This window comes from Phycodurus eques, chromosome 16, assembly GCF_024500275.1.
Source record: "Phycodurus eques isolate BA_2022a chromosome 16, UOR_Pequ_1.1, whole genome shotgun sequence".
Lineage (NCBI taxonomy): Eukaryota > Metazoa > Chordata > Actinopteri > Syngnathiformes > Syngnathidae > Phycodurus > Phycodurus eques.
Genome location: NC_084540.1, coordinates 14,572,373 through 14,599,938, shown reverse-complemented (window position 1 = coordinate 14,599,938; position 27,566 = coordinate 14,572,373). Strand labels below are relative to the sequence as shown.

At 42.3% G+C, this 27,566-nt stretch overlaps 1 protein-coding gene across 5 annotated transcripts; it reads left to right on the top strand.

Annotated features, from left to right (window-relative positions):
- The first annotated feature begins 110 nt into the window (after positions 1-110).
- spag9a (sperm associated antigen 9a) lies at positions 111-27,566 on the top strand. 5 transcript variants are annotated; one of them, XM_061699920.1, is made up of 31 exons: positions 111-760; positions 5,393-5,513; positions 8,008-8,078; positions 8,186-8,274; positions 8,407-8,560; positions 10,058-10,144; positions 12,307-12,442; positions 12,538-12,631; positions 12,721-12,842; positions 14,212-14,226; positions 14,463-14,520; positions 14,661-14,813; positions 14,927-14,978; positions 15,093-15,223; positions 15,349-15,405; positions 17,720-17,884; positions 18,145-18,274; positions 18,434-18,523; positions 18,601-18,717; positions 18,822-18,999; positions 19,745-19,960; positions 20,059-20,263; positions 20,589-20,693; positions 20,802-20,882; positions 20,997-21,064; positions 21,181-21,329; positions 21,420-21,591; positions 21,682-21,795; positions 22,265-22,441; positions 23,915-24,052; positions 24,972-27,566. In XM_061699920.1, the coding sequence occupies exons 1-31, from the start codon at positions 461-463 to the stop codon at positions 25,088-25,090; spliced, it is 3,864 nt and encodes a 1,287-aa protein (XP_061555904.1). In that variant the 5' UTR covers positions 111-460; the 3' UTR covers positions 25,091-27,566. The 5 variants fall into 5 exon arrangements, with proteins under 5 accessions (XP_061555904.1, XP_061555902.1, XP_061555903.1 ...); XM_061699918.1 differs by having other exon boundaries at positions 20,050-20,263; XM_061699919.1 differs by lacking the exon at positions 14,212-14,226 and adding an exon at positions 13,684-13,695 and having other exon boundaries at positions 20,050-20,263.

Here is a 27,566-nt window from a genome sequence, read left to right as displayed (position 1 = left end):
TTTTCGGATATAGCGCTCGACTCCTAAAATGTTCCATTCTCAAAATGCTACATAATTCCAATATGAGTCACACCTATTTCTAATAAGTGACACCTAAACGAAACTAAAAGTAATGTATCATTTTGTAGGCAGATGATCTGATGTTTCCAGCGTTTGCATACGGCCTATAGCGTATGCGGTTCGTTTGTTCCCTTTTTGGGTTTTGGAAAAGCGGAGCTTCTGGAGTAGCTTCTGAAGGCACCATGGGAAAAGAGGGGAAAAAAAGGAAAAAAAAGAGGAAGAGCTCCACGTCGTCTCCTGCATCGTAACGGGTCCGGTCTGGTCCGGTCGAGTAATGTTCTCGGCGTGTCCACTTATTCCAAGAAGCGGGTAAATGTGTTCATAGTGGCTGGGAAAACTGACATAACAAACATTCCTGTTTTGGATAAAACGGAGAGGACTAAACAAAAACAACAAAAAGATGGAGCTGGAAGACGGAGTTGTGTACCAGGACGACCCGGGGACATCAGCGATGATGTCTGAGCGGGTATCGGGCCTGGCTAACTCCATCTACCGCGAGTTCGAGAGGCTCATCGGGAAGTACGACGAGGACGTGGTGAAGGAGCTCATGCCGCTGGTGGTGGCCGTCCTCGAAAACCTCGACTCGGTGTTCGCGGAGAACCAGGAGCACGAAGTGGAGCTGGAGCTGCTCAAAGAGGACAACGAGCAGCTCATCACCCAGTACGAGCGCGAGAAAGCGCTGAGGAAACACGCAGAGGAGGTGAGCAGCAACAAGGAGTAACGGAGACACAAATTCGAGAAAAAAAACAAAAAACAAAACACAGCAAAAAAAATACTCTGCTAGCCTTCGTTAGCTTGTGCCATGAAATGCACTTGACTGGCATCAAGCTCACTTGCTTGCAATGTTCGCACATGTAAACAAAACAGTGTCATGCTAATGTCACAGTGCTAACGTGCTCACTATATAAAGTGTGCGTCGCGTGGCACTTCTCCACAATAATATAACCACGCGTCCAACAAATGCACCTGTTAATCGCTTCTCACGTTCAAGTAAGTCAGTGAACGCACCACGTCAGAGCCCCCCTGTGAGACCTGGACTGCTGTGACTCAGCACTTTAGGCCATCACTGAGAGGACCCCCACTTATGAGTTGCACCCAAGGGTGGCAAAGAGGCTGATAAGTCAACTTCCATTCAGTGTTATTTGAATTAGGGCAAGGCGATACGGCCATGTAAGAACCTCACCAAAATCAACTTTCCCATTCGAATCGATCCCCCACTTGGCTGATTAGATAAAGCGGCTGTTTCTCAAACCTTTCACACCTTCAGTAACACCTCGACAAATGCTTAGCGCGCCAAATACACTGTACAATGTAAAGTTAAATACAACAGATGCACTTGCACAGTATTTCAAATATAATGCATTACTAAATATAGGAAAAGCAAAAAAACAAAAATAAAATACTGTGCTGGATTAAACAAAAGTCTGAAGAGGATGTATGCACAGCTACAGGCATCAGTCTAATATGTTTGATTGTATTGCATGTTTAAATGTTGTACATTTTATTTGTATTAAATTCTGTGATTCTTTCACGTATATTAGAGAGTGTCCACGTACCACTAGTGGCACCACATTTTCAGAATCATAGAAACATATGCCAATGACATTATTCAAATAAAGTTTAGCTTTTGCTTTATTTCTCCTGATACCTAACAAGCTGTGAAACTTTTTTCCTACATTAATTTGAAGCAAGTGTATGTACGAGTTATTTCCTTCCTAAAAACATGCATTAATTGGAGACTCTAAATTGCCCGTAGGTGTGAATGTGAGTGCGAATGGTTGTTTGTTTGTATGTGCCCTGCGATTGGCTGGCAACCAGTTCAGGGTGTCCCCCGCCTCCTGCCCGATGACAGCTGGGGTAGGCTCCAGCACGCCTGCGACCCTAGTGAGGAGAAGCGGCTCAGAAAATGGATGGATGGATGGATAATTTGAAGCAACTTCGATATTCTGTAAATACTGTAGCTATTTTTTTCTTTTTAGTGAGATACTTTATTCCTCCTGTGACGTAAATTACATTGTCACAGCAGCAATATTTACAAATATGCACTAATGTATGAGCAACCGGCGGCACGGTGGCCGACTGGTTAGAGCGTCAACCTCACAGTTCTGAGGACCAGGGTTCAAATCCCGGCCCCGCCTGTGTGGAGTTTGCATGTTCTCCCTGTCCTTGCGTGGGTTTTCTCCGGGCACTCCGGTTTCCTCCCACATCCCCAAAACATGCATTAATTGGAGACTCTAAATTGCCTGTAGGTGTTGGTTGTATGTTTATATGTGCCCTGCGATTGGCTGGCAACCAGTACAGGGTGTACCCCGCCTCCTGCCGATGATAGCTGGGATAGGCTCCAGCACGCCCGCGACCCTAGTGAGGAGAAGCGGCTCAGAAAATGGATGGATGGATGGATGGATGGTATGAGCAACCAACAATGTGAAAAAAACTAATACGAGAGGAGCATTTGAGAGGAATTAAAATAAATCCAATCTAATTAGGAAGAATGAGACAGAAGATTAAGGTCTTGTCTGTTAGTCTGTGGTAAGTAATGCCCATTTATGCTACAGCAGTATGTATACAGTTCGTGCAAAGAGGGAGTACACTATTAACAGTGATATGTAATTACATATTGATGAATTATGATGCAACCACTGTATTCTGTATAAAGTAGTGTATGAAAAAACTGTTAATATACAAAGTATGTATGTATGACATTACACACATGCAAACTGAAGTCATATTTCAACAATGAGTACAAATTAAGAGGCTTGAATAATATGTATAATAGTATAAACAGTGTATAGTCAGGGATGTATGTTAATATCCATCCATCCATTTTCTGAGCCGCTTCTCCTCACTAGGGTCGCGGGCGTGCTGGAGCCTATCCCAGCTGTCATCGGGCAGGAGGCGGGGTACACCCTGAACTGGTTGACAGCCAATCGCAGGGCACATAGAAACAAAGAACCATTCACACTCACTGTCATGCCTACGGGCAATTTAGAGTCTCCAATTAATGCATGTTTTTGGGATGTGGGAGGAAACCGGAGTGCCCGGAGAAAACCCACGCAGGCACGTGAATAGTTTGCGGTTTAAAAGATGTTCCTCGAAACTGTTGTTTCCTGCAGCGAAGCTGAATAAGTCTGCTGGCGAAAGAGCTTCACTCTGCAGCTGCAGAGTCAAGTGGAGAGGATGTGAAGGAATGTCCACCATAGAAAAATGTCCGGGAGGCATCCGAATCAGATGCCCCAGCCACCTCATCTGGCTCCTCTCGATGTGGAGTAGCAGCGGCTCTACTCTGAGCCCCTCCCGGATGACCGAGCTTCTCACCCTATCTCTAAGGGAGAGCCCGGACACCCTGTGGAGGAAACTCATTTCGGCTGCTTGTATCCGCGATCTTGTTCTTTCGGTCACGACCCACAGCTCGTGACCATAGGTGAGGGTAGGAAGGTAGATCGACCGGTAAATCGAGAGCTTCGCCTTTCGGCTTAGCTCCTTCTTTACCACAACGGATCGATACAAAGTCCGCATCACTGCGGACGCTGCACCGATCCGCCTGTCGATCTCCTGTTCCATTCTTCCCTCGCTCGTGAACAAGACCCCAAGATACTTGAACTCCTCCACTTGGGGCAGGATCTCATCCCCGATCCGGAGAGGGCACGCCACCCTTTTCCGACTGAGGTCCATGGTCTCAGATTTGGAGGTGCTGATTCTCATCCCAGCCGCTTCACACTCAGCTGCGAACTGCTCCAGTGAGAGTTGGAGGTCACGGCTTGATGTAGCCAACAGAACCCCATCATCTGCAAAAAGCAGAGATGCAATACTAAGGCCACCAAAGCGGACCCCCTCTACGCCTCGGCTGCGCCTAGAAATTCTGTCCATAAAAGTTATGAACAGAATCGCTGACAAAGGGCAGCCTTGGCGGAGTCCAACCCTCACCAGAAACGAGTCCGACTTACTGCCGGACATGCGGACCAAACTCTGACTCCGGTCGTACAGGGACAGTTTTCTGATCATTCAGAAATCTTGTGCTTTGGCTCGAATGTGAGAATACGCTCCTGCTGGCTCACTTCCCCACATGACAAGTGATATAGTGAGACTCAGACCTTCTGCCACAGCTAACGTTTTGACTCGGGGCTTTTGAACCAGAGCAACAATGGCACTGAAGCAGTGTGACAGCCAGACATGGTCACCGTTGTTTAAAAGTGCAGCTTGAGCAGTCAATATTGAAATACAGTACATCTGCATATGTGACACATGGCATTGTAACGGAAGAGGAAAAGGAGGGTGCGGGGGTCCAATGACTACAACCGTAGTTTGGAGAGGCAGGATATTACTTCCAGGTCATGTGATTTTTTTGTACAGAAGCAACAGAAAGGGAACATCCCCCTCATCACAACTTTTTCTGTCTTGAATTTTTAAATAGTGGTGTGGTGGACGGACCAATATTGTGGGAGTGTGGTCACATTTTATCTGTTAAGAATGACACTTCCAGCTATGTATTCACTTACTGTATTTAAATCTTTCACTTCCTGTTCTGTAACTTGGTATCGATTTCATTTGTCAATTCAGGTCCATCTGGTGTCACTTAGCAGGCACAGATAGTACAAATAATCAACGTTTGCCTGGTTTTCTTATTTATTTTGGAAGTGGAAGAAATAGTCATACAAAGTCAGCTTTTTTGACAAATAAATCTCAGTTTCTGATCATTGCACTTTGGCCCAAGTGCTGATTCATTTGTTGTCTTTTACTAGAAGTCTTTAATGTTTAATCTGTTCTAGAAAATGTGATTGGGGTTATTAAAAAAAAAAACAAAAAAAAAAAACAAAAAAAAACCTCTCGCCACTTACTGTATATCGCTTATCAGCAAACAACATAAAATGTTGACATAATCTTGTGGTTATTTTCCATTTGTAAATGTGTAAAATGCCTTGCACCCTGCAACATGTATTCTGCAAGATGTGTGACGCACGCAAGTCTGTTTCCATAAGATATGAGTAGGATTTTTGCAAAAGCAAAGAAAATAGTTGTAAACCGACAATTATGATTTCTTGGATTTTTTTTTCTTAGCCCACTCGTGTTGAAATAGTAGGTAATTATAACATTTAGTGCAGTATATGTCTGGCACACATGCTGTGAGTGTTGAGGGTGGTGTAGCTAAATTTTTTTCAGCGTGAGTAGTCCAGTTCAAGTGGGATATAGTGCTTTCTTACATGCTCATACAATTTGGCTATTATTGTGGGACCACTTGTTAACAAAGAGAAACTGGTCACCAGAAGTTCAAAAATGAGTCACCTGATGCGTTGCATGGAGTCTAATCCTGCTGCCTGTCTGTGTCTGTGAGTAGAAGTTCATTGAGTTTGAGGACACGCACGAGCAGGAGAAAAAGGACCTGCAGAACCATGTGGACAGAATGGAGTCCCACTCACGGCAACTTGAACTCAAGATCAAGAACCACACTGACCAGAGTAAGCACCAGTATGCGCACTCAGATGCACAAATGCCTTCTTTTTATTGAATTCACGACATAATTCTTTATTTGGTATAATTAACACCAATAATTTATATTTTAAAGAAATAGCTATTCCTCATTTTTACACGTGAGCACACAGACGCCCATAGAAGCACACACACACACACACACACACACACACACACACACAGACACCGACTTTCTTGCACATTTCGAGGAGCCAGTGTAATTGGATTATAAGATTTATGTTATTCCTATCCTAATGCATGACAGAATCGTTCACTGCCTTTCTTGTTGGTGGATTAAGGAAAGTGTTCTCACACCCTTGATTCACATCGCGAGGAAAATGAAAGCCTCCTTTCCTGTATGGCAAATTTGAGTTAGATGAGGTACTTGTAGACCAATAGACAGTAACTCAGTGTTAAGTTTGCTCTTAGAAATAAAACAGAAATGGCCCCTTTGCTTCTGTAAGTGAAAGGTGGTAAATGATTTATAATACAGCAACAATGTATCCATTTTAATTGCTGAGTCATAGCTGTTGCTTGAATCTCTCTCAACAATCACAGCTCAAGATGAAGCGAGTGCCTCTGAGATGCGTTATCTCCTCTCATAAATACTTCACCATGTATTTGCATACACACCAAATGATTTCATACAGACCCTCTCCTTTGTATGTAGCTCTTCAATCCATGATGGGTCTCCTTGAATTTGATGAGTCATGATAGCAGCACAAAATTAACTCTGCTGTGTCATGCTTAATGCTGTCCTACTAACAGGTTTCGTTATGCAGCCCATCTCCATAAAGCTTTGGGTAAATCTGGCATGCGCTTATTGGATTAGGTAATTTTTGTCACTTTTTTTTTGAAGAGGATCAACACAAAGAAAATCCATGTATTTTTATAATATTACAAAACATTTTAGAATTTTCACAGCTAAATAAGGATATGTAATTCAGATAATATATATTACAATATATTGTGTTAGAATAAATGTATATGTTTATTATTGTATTACCACCTCTGTCACTCTGAAGGCAATGTTCATTGCATACTGCAGCACTTTCTCTTTAAACACCACCGTAAACGTCAGCTTTACAGATGCCATGTCTGCTCTACAAGCAGTGTGTGCTGTGTAAAGCTGTCTACCATGATGGAAATGCCATAGTTAAGAGAATAACCTAGCTCATGCCATCACCTATTTTTTTCCCTTAAGGATAAAATGAGGAGTCTATTTGAGGTGGTTGTGGTATATTTATTTTTTCAAGTGGATGACACACTCAGATCTTAATTGGGAAATGGCATCTATTAAAGCAGGTGTCACTACTTGAGTGGGATTGTACAGAAAACAATGCACTCGGAAGGTATTCACAGCACTTCACTATTTCCACGTTTTATTCATCTGTCCATTTTCTGTACCGCTTATCCTCATAAGGGTTGCAGGTGAGCGGGAGCCTATTCCAGCTGACTTTGGGCAAGAGGCATTGTAAATCCTGGACTGGTTGCCAGCCAATCGCAGGGCACATACTGTACTGTATAGACAAACAACCAATCACACTCACGTTCACACCTTAAGACAAGGACAATTTAGGACAAGTTAGAGTCTTCAATTAACCCAAGATGCATGGTTTTGGAATGTCGGAGGAAGCCAGAATACATGGAGAAAACCCACACACAATGGGGAGAACATAATATCAATGGTGGAATATATATATATATATATCCATCCATCCATCCATCCATCCATTTCCTGAGCCGCTTCTCCTCACTAGGGTCGCGGGCGTACTGGAGCCTATCCCAGCTATCATCGGGCAGGAGGCGGGGGACACCCTGAACTGGTTGCCAGCCAATCGCAGGGCACATACAAACAAACAACCATTCGCACTCACATTCACACCTACGGGCAATTTAGAGTTGTCAATTAACCTACCATGCATGTTTTTGGGATGTGGGAGGAAACCGGAGTGCCCGGAGAAAACCCACGCAGGCACGGGGAGAACATGCAAACTCCACACAGGCGGGGCTGGGTATTGAACCCCGGTCCTCAGAACTGTGAGGCAGACGCTCTAACCAGTCGGCTACCGTCCGCCTATATATATATATATATATATATATATATATATATATATTTTGTGCTAATTTAATTAAAATTAAAAACTAAGGAATCACATGTACACACTGAAAGTATTTACAGCCTTTGCTCAGTACTTTGTTGCACCTTTGGAGCAATTCTACCCTCTTTTTGGAAATGATGCTACAAGCTTGGCACACCTATATTCATCAGTTTCGCTCATTCGTCTTTGTAGTAGTGCTCAAGCGCCATCTGGTTGGATTTTCATGTTACCATCGTCAGAAGTTTGTGTTTTGTATTCAATTTTGGAATAAGGTTTTACCATAACAAAATGTGGAAAAATTTAAATGATGTCAATACTTTACGGATGCACTGTCATCCATGATCCAAGTAGGCTAACAAGGTTTATGTCCTTTTTGTAGTCGGAAGGTTAGAAGAGCGAGAGGTGGACCTCAAGAAGGAATACAACTCCCTCCATCAGAGGCACACAGAGGTACAGTAAGTGGGAAAGGAAGGAGGATGGGGGAAAATAGAAAAAAAAAACATCTTTCAATGGCATTCCTAACTTGATTTCTGTGTCGTTTGCTCTGACCCTTTCAGATGATCCATAATTATATGGAGCATGTTGAGCGGATCAAAATGCAGCAGACTGGTGAGACGTCGGAGCCGAGCGGTATCGGCCGAGTCCGGTAAGTAAGCGTTTTTATGTTCACTCACAATTCAGTTTTATCTATTTTTTTTTAATCAGAATGTGTTTATATCAAACATCCTGCCACTTGGCCTGATAAGGAAAGCCCCTCTTCTCCTCCACTTCTCTGCAGGAGAGAGCGTCCTCTTTCTTTGGGTATCTTTCCAACATCCGGCGGTGGGTCTTTGCTAATTCCGGATTCCCAGACCCGTGCAGTGACACCAAGCGCAGAGGCCTGGAGGTTCACCGATGCAAACTCACAAACTCGGTCCACCAGCAGCCTCCAGGTGGGTGCCATGGATGACATGCACACATTTCCGCAGCCATTTGTACTCCGAGAACAAACCTTATATTGAAGTCAATTGATTCCATACCCGCACGGCTGTGCGTACAACACATTCCGGCTATTCCTCTTCTTGTAGAGGTTTGGCTTTGGGTCACCTAAAAAATAGAGAGCCTTTGATAAGACGTGCGCATGCTCATGTGTTTTAGTAGGCTCCTGACAAAGACCTCTCTATTTTCAGACATCCTTTTTGAAAGCGTCCATGAATATGCAAAGCAGTCTCATGAGTGAATAAAGCACAGTGATGCGCAAATGTCATTTTCAGTCTGGGAGATGCCCTAAATGAACTGTTAGGAGTTGGGGCAAGGTTATTTCATCCCATTCTTCTGCATTTTCATTACAACTGGGACATCCGCTCTGTTGCAGTGCATGATGGGAGTTATGCCTCTATATGGCTGGCAGCCAACCACTGATGGAGAGGCATACTCGCCGGAATATAATAGTCCCTTATGTAATCAGCGCAGCAGTACACTCCTTGTTGCGCCTTGGCCTTTTGAACCACAGTGAGCTTTGATATGCAGACAAGTTCTGATACTTCAACAAGGATATATTAAGTTGTTATGACAGAGAGATTATGCTGCTGGACAATTGAGATGTTATTAACGATAACAATATGGGTTACATAAAGACCTGTAAGTTCATTTAAAACCTGTTTGGTCATATTTGCCTGATACATGGGACAAAGGAAACTTACACAATTTAATGTGAAACTAAAAATATAGACATTTGTCAGAAATGACCTTTTGTTTGAATTAAAATTTGTAAACAAATTAGTAGGCTTTGTAATTATTTAAACTCAATCACATTTTAATGCCAAAAATATATGATAGTCATGTTTTTTTTTTTAAATTTCAAATCCACCATTTTTAAGTGACAAAATTCAATAAAAGTGCAATTTTAGGAATATAATTTTTTGAGCTGACAATATGTGACATTTGTACCAATGGTACGGAAACAGTCCCTTGATTTACTTATATCCCTTTTGTTCTCCCAGTGTCCTGAAGCCACCCCATTTAAAGGCACAACATACAAATATACCAACTTGTGTGTTTGACTTTCAGCTTAATTTCCTTCCATAAATATTTATTTACATTATCTATTATTATGTTTTTATGTATATTTAAAAATGAAGTGATCTTTTTCTGTCTTAAAAATAAAACAAAAATGGTGGTGCTTTTTTGATGGGTCTGGAGCAGATTGATAACATTTCCATTCATTTCACTGGGAAAAGTTGATTTGCGATACAAGTGATTTGAGTTATGAGCATGGTCACGCAACAAATTAAAGTCATAAGTCAAGGCGCCACTGTATGCCTATTCTGCCTTGTACTTGCAGCAAAAACGCGCTCTTTCACTTGACAGACATGCAAACTTGCTTTGGGGTGTTTGCATTTCTGCTGAACGCACACATTGAGCTTCAATCTTACTCTCCCCCCAAGCAGCAGGACTTTGCCAGCCCCCCAAAGGAAAGGGGGGGTAAGAGTGCGCGAGACTCTACTTGGGGGAGTTCACTGGCTGACGACTGCAAGGTAGTTGAATGAATGTCGGGTGGTGGGTAGCGGAGACACGCCCCGCATCTTCTGCGGGCGCCACTTTGTGTGTGTGCGTGTTGGCTAATCGTAGACTCTTTGTGCTTTTAGGCAGCATCGCTTCACGGATCAAATGTTCTCGATTGTGCCCCATGCAAACACGTTGTGCGTTTGGCTGGGAAATTTGGCATTGGAAATATGCAAATTGTTTATCTGACAAAGTCGAGAACAATGTGGTTGCATCTGGGTGCGATTTGTTTCTTCATTTCAACTAAAGTTGCATGTTCATTTACTGCATTTATTTTTGCCTTTTTGTATTTTGCTTTGTTTTTGCAGGTTAGTCAGTAATGACATCACTAATTTGAAAATAGAAAAGCTTAATTTATTTTTTGAAGGTTGTGTATAATATTAGTGGTATATAACTACTCCTATTATACTCATTTTAGTGGTGGATATATGCTGTTTTGGATCTTGTGTGTCTTTGTTTGTGCTGTGTGCTGAACTGAGTATACCTTGGTTGTGTTTTGTCTTTTAAGTAGTGTAAAAACTGAATGTTTTTTCTGCTCTATTGACCTCAATAACCGAAGTTTACATAATCAACAGAAGGCTTTACTCTGGCTTATGTTGCAATTTAAGTACTCCCGCTGGAAGCCGTTTTACACTTGTGATCCTGTAAATCATCTCTTACGTCTTTCATATGACTGAACCTTTCCTCTTTAAAAACATTGTGATTTTAAGTCCTTTGTGGTGTTGTCTCATGCTTGGTTTACATTATGTTCCCGGTGGCCTCGGCAGCGCAAGAAATGTAGTGCGGCCTGGGATTTGGGCAATTTTTTTTCCTCCCTATTCAACTCTTCCTAGGTTTTCACACGGTCTATCATGTTATGAGTGATGGGCCGTCGGGCGAAGTGGCTGCTGAGTCTTGGAGGCCTAGAACAGATCTAGTCTACCACGAATGCCAGTAGGTTCCCGTTCTGATAGTGTCCCTCAAATTTTTCATCTTCTAGACTTTCCATAGATGAACTGTAGATGCCGAGCAGCTTTGGAGCATGTTTGTGGCCATAGCAAACTTGAAAGAAGCTCTTCCGCTGGGCCCGGCCTACCTCCTCCCAGATCGTGTGCGCCGTGTCAGACTGTAGTAAAATGCAACGGGCCGTATCGCATTGGGCCTATAAACCGTCTCACGCCGGGATGCGCAGTGATAAATGTGACGGCTACCAGACACCCAACCTTGGTGAGAACTGTGGCAAAATGGGACAAAGTGTCACCAAATGTGGTTGAATATGACACAACTGGAAAGGCCCCCGAGATGCCGGGGAGGTACATATGCTTCCTGTCCCATTTCGGACCACCTCCCAAGTTTTGTTGCCGCCTATTTCGCACTGTCACCTTCTTTGGTGTTCGCCTCGTTTTACTACGGCCGACAAGCACCGCACCGTGACTGCCGTGGCAATTGTTTTTGGACAGTTTAAAAACCTGGGCCGCCATCCACGGCAGTCGCGGCACCTCATGTTTGCTCATCCTGGCCCATGCGGTATCTTATCTGTCTCGTTTTGTCCAAGAGGCCGTGAAATGTGATTGCCGTGGCCGCCGGGTGCATAATGTAAACCTTCCTTAATGTGGTTCCAATGGTCTTCCTTTTAACAAACAGACAAATCATTTTCAAATCATTTCTCACATTTAAACATTTTATTGGGCTTGTTCCCTCATCAGTCGATGTCATTATCAGCAGTCAAGTTCAACCAGTTGCAAATAGCCATCCCAAGCCGTTATCAAAACCAGATTGGTACTCAGTAGCAAGCAGATCTTCACCAGAGTTAAACAGTCCTGATGTGGATCCTCTAGCTACATACCATAACATTAAAGTTTTAGTTTTCCCGAGACCCATCCCATATCCTTCCACAAATGTTATTTTGACATAATTGCTGCTCCACCAAATAACAAGATAAAAAAATGTGTGTTTGTGTCTTGTGCTGCATGTTATGCACTTCATAACATTGTCTTTTCTTTTCCACTGTAGTGTCTAGTGCGTTAATAGTTTCTGTCTATTAGAGCGTCTTGTTTTAGGAACTGGTACATCTGAGATGCTCGTGGGTCATCTCGACCGTGCCATTTGGCGATATCTTCTTAATTTGGCGTTAATAAAATTCCCGCCTTTACAGGATGAGATGTCGGACTTCACTGGCTCTAAGTCGGCCACTCCGATGTCCACTACTGCCTCAGAAGTTGGGAGGGAAGATGGGAACAGTAAGAGCACAGAGGTGCAAGCTGCACCAGGGACCAGATCTGTATCAGTTGGTAAAATACCTTTTCTTTGTGACAAAATTGTTCTTTTAAATTTTTACACAGTTACCAATGTAGGTTTATCTTTTTATGAATTGTGACTCGTTTAGGGTTACCTGATAATGAAGACAGCTCAGACGTGCAGGACATAATTGAGTCCACACCTGAGCTGGACATGGATCTGACTGGCTACAAGGGATGCAGGTAGTACAAACAACATCCAATTCAGATTCACTGAAAAACATTTTTATCGGACAGCAAAAATTCTCTTCCTTCTTTGATAATTTTCCTAGTACTCCGACCAAAGGGATTGAGAATATGGCGTTTGACCGCAACACAGACTCTCTGTTTGAAGAGCTGTCGTCTGCAGGCACAGGGCTCATCGGGGATGTGGATGAAGGTGCCGACCTGCTGGGTGAGTTACAACTTGATGCTGATTGGTAGGAAGCTTTGACATTGTGTTGCTGTAAACTTGTCAGACTGTGCTTAAGTGTAATTGCGTGCAAATTACGGTAAATTAATTATATGAAATATTCATTTTTACATAAAGAATTTGAGCATCTACACTGTTTGTCGTCTCTTGCTCATGCAGACATTTTTTTTTAATCATGGAAGCAGAATGTTGTATACACATTTACATAGAATGTTATACACACACACACACATATATAAAAAGTTGTAATGGGATGGGACAGTACAACATTTTATTAATATTCATTTGAATATTGCAGCTGTGTTCTCTCACCAGGTACTTCAGTAGGTACAATCAAACTGAATACAATAAAGGTGTGTCATAAATGTAAAAAAATAAAGGCCAAGTGTTCACTTATGTTGTATGTCATTGTGCTTGTAGAATCAATCTTAAAAATAATAGCCAAAAAACACATCCATCTATGATGCCATGAATTTTTACCCGACCAAATCCCGCTGCATTATTTATAAACATTGTTAGGTACCTTTCAAAACGTACTATTATATTTTTAAAGGCAGACTTTGTAATATTGTTAATAGATTGTACAGGTTTACTTACTAGAAAAACCTCCAATATTTCCACATTATAACATGACTTAGCTGAGCTAATATCGCAATTGTACAATTAGTTTGAAATTCACAGCAGCACCTGCTGTTTGCTGCAGTTTTTTTTCACCGCTGGCATTGGTCCAGGAGTTAGTAGCACAGTTAGCCGTCTCCCTGTGTTAACGTCACCTCTCTTTTTCCTCCATGTCTCATCCCCCTGCTTTTGTCCATAATCCCAGTGGAGTACTCGGGTGTGTATAACCTCGAAACCTTTCCCTAGCCAACCATTGTATTTGTTCTGTCCTCAAACCTCACCTTCTGCATATGCACCACAGCAGCAGCTCACAGTGTTGTACTCATTATTATGTATGTATTTCATACAGCAGCTGTCTTAGGTTTAGCGCTTCTCGGCTGTCAAATTTTGATTGACTTATTCAAGCCAATCTGACGTTTAGTTCGATGCATGGAAGTGTTCGGTTTCCTTTGAATCACTTTTTATAGTGATGAATCATAAAAAGATGGTCTAACTTTTCTTTTTACAGCTTCAAAATCTTTTAATTTTTGTTCCTTCCCTCTGATTGCTGTACTGATCCAAATGTAAAGTAGCCATATACAGACCCAGCAGCATATATTTATATTTGCTTGTGGACTCAACAGCTAAACGTCATCATTTCAATCATTCCAGTGTCTCACACAATATCTGCATTTCTTTTTTTCCCCTCTCTCCTTATTCTTTCCGCCTGGCTGGGATTGCATGGTTTTCTCAGACCTTAGTTTGATTGGTAAGACCTCACCTGCTCTATCCATCCTTTACCTGCCAGTCATGTGATGCGTGCTGTGTGTGCGAGCTTGTGTGTTTGCTGCTTCTAGTTATGTGAAAGCTTATAATGACAAATGGCAATTATTTTTTAGTCTTAATGTGTTTTCTTTGAATATGTAGTGCTAGAATAGTAACTGAGCTTGCTGTGAAATTGTGTAAAAGAAATACAATTCAAACGTGCCCCGTTCTTTTTGTCAGGTATGGGCCGGGAGGTGGAAAATCTCATCCAGGAGAACTCCCAACTGCTTGAGAGAAAGTAAGTTCTTAATTAAAACATTATAATATGTTGTACAGTTGTTAGCTGAGACCATGTGTCTTGTTCTGTTTGAAGCCCAATTACTGATTCAGTCCTGTGCTCTGCTGAAACCATTTGTCGACTATAACTGTCTGCTGCAGGAATGCCCTGAACGTGGTGAATAAAGACTTGATATTGAAAGTGGATGAGCTGACGTGTGAGAAGGAGATGCTTCAGGGCGAGCTGGAGGCCGTGCAGCAGGCCAAGACAAAGATGGAGGACAAAAACCGAGAGTTGGAGGAGGAACTCAAAAAGTAAGCCCCCGCAAGCGGCATTTATGATTGTCAGACTTTTTTACGACAACCTAACCAGTTACATTTGCTGTTCATATAGTTCATCCTTCTCAAATTTTAATGATGATTTACAGAGCGCGACTCGAGATGGAGGAGGTGCTACAGAAAACAAAAGAAGAGGAAGATGTGAGTGATGTGTTTGTGTCGACACTTTTGTTGGTCCGTTGTGAAGATAAAGCTTGGACTTAAGACATTAAAGCATCTCTAAACGCTCGTATGCGGTTGTAATTGCTGCCACAGAGCGACGTACCTACAGCCCAGAGGAAACGCTTCACCAGGGTGGAAATGGCCCGAGTGTTGATGGAAAGGAACCAGTACAAAGAGAGACTGATGGAGCTACAGGAAGCTGTGCGGTGGACAGAGATGATCCGGTAGGGAGACGAGTGCTGTAAGGACAAAACAAAGAAGTTTGACGATTGCATAATAAACTATTGAAGATGGTTCTCCTCCTTTTACATGCTCATACTCAAAGGTGATAATGTTTTGTCCTCTTCAGGGCCTCTAGGGAAAATCCTGCTCTTACAGAGAAGAAGAAATCCAGCATCTGGCAGTTGTGAGTCAATTTACTGTATTGACTTTACACAGCAATTCCATTTTTTAGTCCTTTTTTCTCTGCAATTACTGGACTACATTTTTCTCCTATCTTTTTCGGGATATGCTTTTGAATTGGCAGCATTAGGTAAAAGTGGTTCGGTACATAATCTCCCAGTCAAACCTAAAGTGTCCCCTGCCTACCTTTTGAAACAGAACTGCCCCCTTGTTACTAACTTTGATGCGTCATCATCCACAATATTGTCTCGTTATGCAACTCCATCAGTTTTTCCATGAGAAACTGCTCACATTGCATTCCTTATCCCCTGGTTTGTCCTATCTCCTGCCTGCTATTTTCCATTTTGGTGTTTTTCCTACTCTGTTTACTCAAAGGAGAGAACTTTAAACACTCCATGTATGGGAAATGATTTGAGTGAGCTACAGTATGTTGTGCTACAATATTAGATAGTCTTCTTCTGCTGCAAATTGATTTATCCTGGTATTTATGTGTGGCACGGTATCCGACTGGTGAGCACATCTGCCTCACAGTTCTGAGGACCCAGGTTCAAATCCGGCCTCCCCCTCTGTGGAGTTTGGATGTTCTCCCCGTGCCTGTGTGGGTTTTTCTCAAGTTACTCTGGTTTCCTTCCACATCTCCCCAAAAATGCATGATAGGTTAATTGAAAACTCTAAACTGCCTGTAGGTGTGACTGTGAGTGGCTGTTTGTTTATGTGATTGGCTGGCGACCAGTTCAGGGTGTACCCGGCCTCTCGCCCAGAGTCAGCTGAGATAGGCTCCAGCACGCCCACGACCCTAGTGAGGATAAGCGATAAGGGAAAATTAATGGATGGGTGGTATTCATGTAAGAATTACATATTCTTATATATTTTTTTAATTATATATATTTTTTTTTAACTGCAGAGTTGTTTTTTTCTCATAAAAGAGGCCAGGGCAATTAAAAGTGAGTTATTAGGAAGCACAGTGTTAATTGACATGAATTATTAGTGATGCTACAATGTGTATATATTAGGCTTCATACGATCAGGATTTTTGGGGCCGATCCTTGATCAAGTTTAAAAAGAAAACGATAACCGATCACCGATCCGATCATAAGATGGAGCGATGTGTCTATTTACATGACTTGTTCATTTATTGTATATACTTGTGTACTGTATACTGTATCCATCCATCCATCCATTTTCTGTACAGCTTATCCTCACAAGGGTTGCGGGCGTGCTGGAGCCCACCGTCCCAGCTCAAATTACAAAGTTAAAACACCAATGACCTCTAGGGGGCATTCAAGGATTGGCCACTGACATAAGTTTAGGTCAAATCAACATTACATGACAGAAATAATGGGTGCAAACTTACTGCAATTAAATTACTTTATTGCAATTAAACTTTAATAAATACTGTGCTTAATAATGACTTAGTCAAACATTTCTCAGTCCCAGCTATATGGACGGGTGTTGTCCAGAGTTTGAGTCCGTCTGACACTTCCCCCCCCACCACGCTGCATTGCTTGAACGCGGCATGCTCCTCGTACATTCTTCATGTGCCCAATCAAATTTGTTGTGTTGAAGCATTTAGATGATGTTCCCCACGACGTACTTGAGTTGCGCCCAGACTGCAAGTAATTTACGTGTTGTTTGTCTGAGACACCGCAAAATAGTCCCACACCGACGACGTGTTTTTTCAACCACAAGATTGAAAAAACTTTATTGGCCGTCAGATAGTTGCAGTACTGCGCAACAAGACACGTGACAAGGCTAAAAATAAACTAGCTTTTGGATTCATACGCAACGAAGACGCGGAGCCTATCAATGACGTCATTGATCGGATCGGCGATTTATGACATGAAAGCCGATCAGCCGATCAGCATAAATTGCTAATCATCGACCGATACCGATAACACCGATCAGATCGGCGTAAAGTCTAGTATATATAAAGTTTGGCCGCATGAGCCAACGTCATGCCTGCTCAGTGTCCTGAATAATTTGGCTTTTGTTTTTATACGGATTGTAGAAATTATGGCAGAGAGTTAAAAATGTGTGTGTGTGTAATAATAATATATTATATATACTTGACGTGTTTTAAAATAGGTCTCTGAAATGATCAATTATGTACTTGGTTTCAGTAACAACAAAATCTAAGTTCACATTTGTTATTGTTTATCAATGGTTGTCTCATACTCCCAGCATGCTTTGCTGTAGTACATTGACAATGATCACTGGTGGCTGTTTGGTTGTTGGGTGACACCCTGTTGCTCTTTCCTGCACTCTTCACTCTTGGTGGCTCCATTTCCCTCTTGGCTGTGTGACTTCCCTGCCTGCAGCTTCAGCAGACTTTTTAGCTCCTCCTCCAGTACCCCTGCCATAAAGAAGATGGAGCCCCAGTCCCACGTAAAATACAACACTCCAGGCAGCATGGTGAAGCGAAGCAGCACATTCTCCCAGTTCCCCACAGAGAAGTCCAAAACATTCGACTTCCTCAATGAAGAGTAAGTAATGCACTCTGGCCATTTTTGTGACAATTATTTTGGCCCGTTTCCCCACAAAACAATACTTTTCATTTCACACAGTTTTTGCTCTTTCAGTTGTGAAGGATACTAAAATAAGAAGTTTCTTTATTTTTACAATGCTGTCATGTGATGTGGCATGCTGGACTGAGCTGTACAGTTTTGTAGAAGTGTAGCTTCTTAAGGTTTCTTCCACTCCCATGAATACTGAAATACATCTGAGCCCTTTCCCAATAATATAGAAAAGACCAGTGCAGTTCACCGTCACGCAAAGAGCAGAAGCGAGCCCAGTACAGACAGGTGAAAGCTCACATGCAGAAAGAGGATGGTCGAGTCACTGCACATGGCTGGAGTCTGCCAAGCAAGTTCAAGGTAGGATGTCAACAGGGATGAAAGGGAACTCAATAAGAAGGTGTTGTCTAATTGCAAATCTGTGCTGTTGGTAATGTTTCATGTGATTGTGTTGTGAAGATGCTGTTTATTTAATTTCAACTGCATGTGTCCTTCAACTTTTATGTTACACTGTGACAGGGGCCAAATGGTGGACAAACGGAGAACAAAATTAACCTGCCTGTGCCCGTGTATTTGAGACCTTTGGAACAGAAAGATGCTTCTTTGAAGGTGAATATATCAGAACACCCAAACTAAAATATGTAAAACTGTGCTGATGTATGAGCACATTCCCCTCCGCCCCCCAGCTTTGGTGTGCTGCTGGCGTCAACCTCTTTGGGGGGAGGACGTCACACCCCTCTGAGCTTGCAAAGCAGATGAAGGGATCTCAGAGTAGCCTGGACCATTTGGAACAAGAAAACAAGGTCAGAGTGAGGATTTAAAGATTAGTTCCTCTCAACAGTGTTTGTGTTTCCCTCCCGGTAGGTCCAATAAATTCCTATAATAATTTTTTTCTCTACCCTGTCAGGATCAGGAGAAAGTTGACGAGTTGATCCTTCAGGATGAATTGTCTAGTCGGGTGTGGGTGTGCACCAGCACCCACTCCTCCACCAAGGTCTTTGTGGTGGATGCTGCTCAACCGTCTGACCTTGTTGACAGCTTCTATGCCTGCAACACCCACGTCGTTTGCATTGCCAGTGTGCCAGGTAGATCTTAGTTTCTTAGTGTTTATTTCTGTTTTTTTATTGTGGGCAAAACCGATATGGATTTTTCTTCCTCGTACAAAGTACTACTAGTTCAGTACTGGTGATGACGACAACGTTTTTGAAAAACACTAGACACTTAATACCTTTATGATTACAACTTGATTGCTCTGTTGAACAACCTTTACAGTATATATGAATAATATATCATAAACACGTGGGTATACCTAGTGGATTACTTGCTATACGGGTGACTTGATTTACAAGTTTTTGGAGATAAGAGCTGTCATGCGACAATGTTTTTTTTTTTCTTTTCTTGGTTTGACTTGCGAGCTTAGACTTGATATAAGCGCTGTATGGTGGCAGTGATTCAACACCCTTCACAACAAGTAGCACTTGGGTTGATAAAATTAGTGAACAATTCTTAAAAAAAGCGCCTTCAAGCTGTTTTTTTTTTGCCACTCCCAGTTGAAATTACCTGTAAAACTAAACATAAAACAAAGAGAATCACACCTTGTGTATTTAAAACAATATGCCTTTCATGGCAGCAGCCGTCCATTGGTGTATGAATGCGTGCGTGAATGGGTGAGCATCTGTAAAGAGCTTCGGGCATCATGATGGTCTAGTTAAAGTGTTAAATAAATGCACTTGTATTTCAAGGCACCACTGTACTTGTCTATAGCCATATGTTTTTTTTTAAATAAATAAGTCACTCAGCACTGTGAACATTGTCAACATTCATTTTCAGGTGTGTCAGAGTCCGATTATCCAGCCGGTGAGGAAGTACCTCAAGACATGGATGCAAACCAGGGTGACGTGGTCTCACTGGCCGGCAGCGTGGCCAGTGTGGGCTCAACAGGCAGCGATGGTACCCTGGCAGCTGAGGGGACCACCGCCATCCCCCAGACAGCCAGCATAGGTGGCCTCGACCAGCCAGCGGAACACAGCGCCGTCCCTGGCTCTGGTACTTTGCAATTACAGTCTTTAGGGTCATAACTGCATATAAGGGGTCGTGTGACATTATTCCAAATGTACAAATAATAATATACTCAGTGTCCACAGCTGAGCTGTCCAGGCAGACAAGCCGAGCGGAAGTTCCCACTGCTGAAGAGGCGACAGAGGCGACAGAGGCAAATGCTGGCGGGAGCGAAGAAGGAGAGGAGGACCATGGACCTGAGCAAAATCAGCCTGGAATCTACACAGAGCATGTTTTCACTGACCCACTGGGGGTTAGGCCTGATGAGACCTCACCTACCTACGTACAAAGGTGACGGATCTATTCTGGAGCAGGGCTTCTGCAACTATGGTGTCAAAATGGAAAAAGAGCAATCCTTGAATGTTTACATTTAGAAATGCACCTCATACCTAAACATGCACAATCAGGATCCTATCTATACACAGGTCCCTTTTATCTCAAATTCTTATGGTCAATTCCTTACAAAATGACCTTCTGCCCCCCCAAAACTAAAAAATGTAAAAGGTATTTTTTACAAGTATTAGAAATAGATGAGATTGGAATAGAAAATTGCCTTATCCTGGACACAAAATCTATCTCCACTGTTTTAATGATTTCTCTGCTCTTTGTGATCCAGCGGCTCTGTGACGTCCTTGCCAGAAGACTCTGACCCCTCAGCTCTGGAAGTCAAGAGGATCAGCAGTGACCTCCCCACCATGTGGCTGGGAGCTCAGAATGGATGGTGAGCAGAAACCTCACATCCAGTAGAGGGTGCTAAATGTTAACTGATGCCAAAGAATCCCTAGTTGCTGTACCATACGAGAATCTGAACTTTCTTGTCTTCCTCCAGTCTGTATGTCCACTCGTCCGTGGCGCGATGGAGGAAGTGTCTTCATGCCATCAAACTTAAAGACTCCATCCTCAGCATTGTGTAAGTATACAGCTGCACACACATACGTACAGGATACAACCAAATGTTTTCTAAGTGTAATATAAAAACAGTATTGGGTTTTAAACGTATAAAAGGTGTCTTCATTTGATATAGGCATGTTAAAGGCAGAGTCCTGGTAGCACTGGCAGATGGAACATTAGCAATTTTTCACAGAGGCATTGGTGAGTCTGTTTTTATATGAAATTTTGAGTTGAATCTGTCACCATTTTGATCATGGTCATTTATTTAAGACCGTATCTAGTGGATCATTAGCCTGCATTTTGAATGTCCCATGCAGATGGGCAGTGGGACCTTACCAACTACCACCTGTTGGATCTGGGACGACCCCACCACTCAATCCGCTGCATGACCATAGTCCACGACAAGGTGTGGTGTGGCTACAGGAACAAGATCTATGTCATCCAGCCCAAAGCCATGAGGATAGAGGTAACGTGACACTGCATATTCATTGTCGGAAAAAAGCATGTCACATAAATAACTGCAAATGTCACATTTGGATTCGCAACGGTTGAGTAGAAGTCGTTCGACGCGCACCCACGCAAGGAGAGTCAGGTTCGACAGCTGGCCTGGGTTGGAGATGGCATCTGGGTGTCCATCCGACTGGATTCCACACTTCGATTGTTTCATGCGCACACCTTCCAGCACCTCCAGGACGTGGACATCGAGCCCTATGTCAGCAAGATGCTCGGTATAACTACCCCTCACCTTCCCTGGTAATCAAACAAAGTTCCCCCACCCATTGGAAATAATATAAGTAAAATGTCGATTTACTTTTCAGGCACTGGTAAACTGGGTTTCTCTTTTGTGAGAATCACAGCTTTGGTGGTGTCCTGCAGCCGACTCTGGGTGGGGACTGGAAATGGCGTCATAATTTCCATCCCGCTGTCTGAAGGTAAAGAATGTCACTCACATTCTCTTACCATTGAAACGTACATTGTGTAGATTAAATGATGGAAACAACTGAACACATATTGCATTATGTTCTGCTCCTGTCCCCGCATGTGATGCAGTCTCATTTACTTCTCTCCTTTAAAACAAAGTGAACGACACACTAAGCATACATCCTGTGTCGGGCTGCTCTAAATGCAACAATTGTTGCTGCCGAGGCTCCTTGCATACAAGATGACTGGGTTGCCATGGATACTGGGTTTGCAGACACACTGTGCGTTCAACCGTCAAATTCAGAATCCTCTGGATGTTTGTCTAAAAACAACACGAGCAACATTTCACTGTGCAAAGCAAAAAAACATGTTTGTTCCGGTGTCTTGAATTTTGTGCGTCACACGTTTTCCCCGTCATCCACTTTTGGGGTAAGATAGATCAATAATACGTAGTTTAACAAGTATTCTCTAATCCTGCAGCCAACAAGACTTCAGCAACGGTGCCAAATTGGCCTGGCGGTGCTGTACGGGTTTATAGTGACGACGGTGCAGAGGGCGCCCTGCCAGCTAGCTTCGTGCCGTACTGCTCCATGGCCCACGCCCAGCTCTGTTTCCATGGACATCGAGATGCTGTCAAATTCTTTGTTACTGTGCCAGGTGAGTTTCAAGTGCTGAGAAGACTGGACAAATTTAATTACAGCATGTGACACTTGTCAGTGGCACAATCTGGACACACATTGTCTGCTCAATCAATGAGATCCAGTACAAAAGCTGTATTAAATCTTGCCTTTATAAACAGAATACAGTGAACCCCTGTTTATTGTGGGGAATATATTACAGTCGGGCTGCAACTATCAATAATTAAAAAAATTGATGAATCTGTGTATTCTTTTTTTAGATGAATGGATAAATCGATCAAAAAAAACATCTTTTAAATTCCATCCCTTTATTTAAAAACAGGACATTATTTAAAACTGACAATGCAGAAAAACATAAACTGAATATTACCTGGTTTCTGGTTTAGTCTGTAATGTTAGAAGATAGGCAAACATGTTGATAAGAAAATGGGCAAAAATCTTGATCAAACAAAGTAAAAGCAGGTGTTTGCAAATGTCTTATTTTGGTTAAACACAAAGATAATCAGTTCGCTTTCGTAAAGATCAGAAATGCAAGAATATTTGGTGGCTTTAAGAGGCTGAAATTCTGAGAATTTGAAAAGGTTAAAGAACATCTCTAAAGGATTATCAAAATAGTTGTCGATTAATTTGATTCGCTGTTGATGAATCGATTCATTGTTGCATGTCTAAATTCCAGAGCCACAATAAAAGAGACTTTACAAAATATTATTGTTTTATATAGTTGTACCACCCCCCAGCTTTTAACACATTTTACTTATTAAAACACACTTAAACTTATTGAAACACACTTTCTAACGTATTTCTTAGCACCTAGCACCTTTCTCACTCACATAGTTCTCCCAAAAATAGAAGCTGGCTTGCTTCAAGCTGCTTTTTTTCTCACGTTCAGTTGTAGTTTACTGTAAAACCGACATAGGACATTGTGTATTTAACCACTAAAATGTTCAACTAAATCATACAATTTGGTCTAACAAAAGTCTGTTAGCTCATTGCTAACATAATATGAAACGCCGTAGACCGGCTAATGTAAATTAGCTTATTTACGGTAATTATAAACCTTCAACAACAGCTACTTTATCACAAACAGAGCATCCAACTCCACTCGCATGCATATATTCTCTCTGTGGGAACAACGGATATTAAAACGTCAAAACCTGGTACTGTAATACTCTGAAGGGGTGTCCTCTTCTTGCTGTTAATGATGCTGCATTTCTTTCAGGAGACTGCAGTGCTACACACCATGTTGCGGCACAACATGGTACTGATACTGTACCAACTGTAAAAACACAATTGCTTAAAAATCAGTCATGGAGCAGGGTTGTGAATGATGACGTGTGATATGGCGGGACTTAATTGTAGAGGTTTTGATACTGCTTCCTTCGTGGATTTTAAATAGAGATGCAGTTCTACGTCTGAAGTCTCCAGTGAGCTTCTCCCTCATTTCTTATCATGATCATCTGAGCGTTCCTTATTTGTCTTTTATTCTTCACAGGTCAGGCTATGCCACCTCCTGGAAGTGCCGATTCGGGCTCTGATGATCCTCCGTCTGAATCCTCAGACACAGCCGCGTCGGAGCCCAAAACGTACCTGGTGATGAGTGGAGGAGAGGGCTACATTGACTTCAGAATGGGTAAGCACAATGTTTTTCAGTTGTAAATTATAGTATGAAACATTGAACTCAGTAGGATTTTTTTTTTTTGGCTTGATGTCAAGGGTAGCGCTTGGAGAATAGTCTCTGTGATCGTTTTGTTACTCTCGGTGCAAAAAAAATGCTTTCCAAAGCATTAATCCGCCTGAAACCAAACTTAATCAGACACCTTGGCATTGGCCAGGATAAGACACTTAGGGGCTAATTTACTCAAGGTTTGCGCAAGCTAAAACGGAGGCAAACTTGGTTGCTCACGCAAACAGATGCAGCAGCTCATCGACTGACCGGGCTCACTCAGGATAGTGTCTGCGAAACGGCCAACATTGCAGCCCAGTTCATTTTGTGCGATTTGAGAGGAGTGTATGCAAATTGATTTCCTTCAGCACACGTAATGTGATTTATCAAACCTGAGGTGAAATGCAGTGGGCGATTTTGCGTCTTTAAATGCCTGCATTAATGACTGCGTTTATGTGGTGAGGAGGAGGCGGTGGCAAAATGAGAGGCGACGGGGAGAACAGATCTTTTCCGCTCGTGTAAACAGTTTTTAAATGCCAGAAACTAAATTTATCACAACATATCGCCTATTCAGCTATATCATTTTGGAGCTTCTGGATGATCAAAGGGCTGACTTGGAGCCAGTCACAGAAGGAATCATGCAATATTACCTACTACCACAGTCCATGTGTAATGATGTGTTAAAAATGATTACAAATAAGGTTATTTTCAAACAATACATGTTCTTTATTGTTCTTAACTTCTATAAAAGTGGGTCGCAACTTACCGAGCATAGAAAAATGCGGGTTGGAAGGTGACAGGCACTGTTTTAAAGAATCTTCCTCCCACCCCGCTGCATGTGCGTGGATCCCAACTTTTTTGTCTCACTGGCCATCTGACACCTCAGGTGACGAAAGCGGAGAGCTGGACGGCACGTCCGAGCCGACGTCGGGCCAGCAGTCGGCGCCGACCAAGGCTGAGCGAAGTCACCTCATCGTCTGGCAGGTGGCGACCTCTCTTGATTGAGAAAACGCCACTGTCCCGACATCCATTGCCCTTCTACCACACCACAGCCCGCATGCGCAACTTCAAGTTTTTTAATTGGATAGCATTCTTGAGTCATTCACTACTTTGTAAAAAAAAAAAAAAAAAAAAAAAAAAAAAAAAAACAAACAACAACAATTATTTTTTATCAGTATTTTTTTGTACAGTTTATTCCTAAAATCAGTATGGACGTTCACTAAGTTAAGCAATACGTCCAAGAACTCCCTTCGTTGGGGCTGCAGGTTGGAAACGCTGTTGCACACAGCTATGACAGGGTTGGACGTTTTGATGAGGTCAACTGTGGACGTCACGCTGGAGGACGCGCAAGACGTTCCTGCAGACATGGAAAGAAAGGGAGAAGGAACTTCTTGTTTGATCTGACCTATTATTTCATATTATACATGTTAAGACTTTTGACATTTGTATACCACAAATCTCTGTGTGAGAGCTCAGGTGTGTGTGTGTGTGTGTGTGTGTGTGTGTCTTTACAACTCAGTCCACTGACAGTAGTGCATTTAGCTTAGGGGTTCTCAAACTGTGCTTGGTGAGCCGTAGCTTGGGGTCCATGAAATAAATTGCAATAAATTATTATATCAGTTTGTAAAAAGTACAAACCTGCATAATGAGGACCGGCATGCCAATAAAACAAACATAATAAACCCTTCACTCCTCCCTACATTAGCTCTGAGGCGGTTTAAAGTTCTCATATGATTGTGTCATCAGTCACTTGGCACGCAGCCTATAGCTACCAACGATGAATAAATATTTAAATACTCTACATTAAGTGGTGTTAAATCCACTGACTAATCTTGTAAATAAGAATAATTAGATTGAAATGTTAAAATTTTGTGGCGGCACGGTGGACGACTGGTTAGAGGTTCTGCCTCACAGTTCTGAGGACCGGGGTTCAATCCCGAGCCCCGCCTGTGTGGAGTTTGCATGTTCTCCCCGTGCCTGCGTGGGTTTTCTCCAGGCACTCCGGTTTCCTCCCACATCCCAAAAACATGCATTAACTGGAGACTCTAAATTGCCCGTAGGTCTGAATGTGAGTGTGAATGGTGGTTTGTTTATATGTGCCCTGCGATTGGCTGGCAACCAGTTCAGGGTGTACCCCGCCTCCTGCCCGATGATAGCTGGGATAGGCTGCAGCACGCCCGCGACCCTTGTGGGGATAAGCGGCTCAGATAATGGATGGATGGATGTTTAAATTCAAAATAATTCCCATTGCATCTAAGGGTACACCAGGTAGTTACAGTATGTTTAATTGACATAAGGATTATTGGGGGGTCTTCAGAGAGAAAAAACCAAACAAACAGTTTGGGAACCCCTGAACTCCACCTTTTAACTAATGCTGCAATTGATACCCTGTGGAAGCGTACCAAATTTGGTATATAACAGATTTTGGCACCACTTTTGACAGTAGGTTAGGACCAAATTGTACTGCTTTGTGAAAATTGTCCTACAATAAATCACACCATCTAGGCTGTGTGTCACCATGAAATATATCTTCTAAATTGGAATATACTCACAAAACGTCTCCTGAGATATAAAGGTCATTAATACTGCAGTTAAGTTAGATTCCAAGTTAGAAGCGCAGCAGTGGTGCACAAAATGTCAACTCTCTGATGTTAAATGTTCTTTTTATTCACTGTCGTTGTAGAGTAAGGCTGTTGATTACTCCATTTTAGTTTTCTTTTTTATTTTATTTGCTCATGGATTTACATGTGGGCTGTTTGGGTAGTGGACTTATTAGTTAACCAGCGTACATTTTCTTTTGGGCAAGAGGAAAAGTGCCACAATCTTGGTGCTTGCTGTTCCTGTTTCACAGGCACTTTATTCTGATAGATGATAGATTATTTGCTTGGCCAAACAAACAGTACACACCACTGCTCTGCGTGCAAAATAAGGTGTAGCAAGGTGTCATCCCAATAACCAAATGATGGCTGAAGGAAGAGCGTGAAAAGGAATTTAATAATCTAATGAAACAGTCTTGAATAACTAAAAGGAGTGCTTGTTTGTGTCAAATCAACTTGAATCGGACTTTTTCGCCAAATGTAATATTTGAATGTGGCACCTTATAGTGGAAATGCACACATCACGAAAGAGACTAATGTGCCGCATTCCCTCTGTAGGGGAATTATTGTTGTATGTCTGCTTTGGGCATTGTTTCATATCCATCTCTCAAATTTCGAAGTATGTGATGATGACTGTAAAATGCTTGCAAGAATTGTTTTGATGTCTGAAAAGGTCAGGCCAAGTCTGCTCTTCGTCCTTTGAAATGATGGCATTATTTTGTGTTTTTACCATTCCAATATTTATTTGCTTTGTAACAGAGCCTACCTTGCTTCCGAATGTAACTTTTTATCAAAACAGACTATTGTGGATAATGCAGTGCTATGAGTTTACATGATTGTTAATTTTAAAGCAGTAACAGATTTTTTTTTTTTTTTTTTTTTTT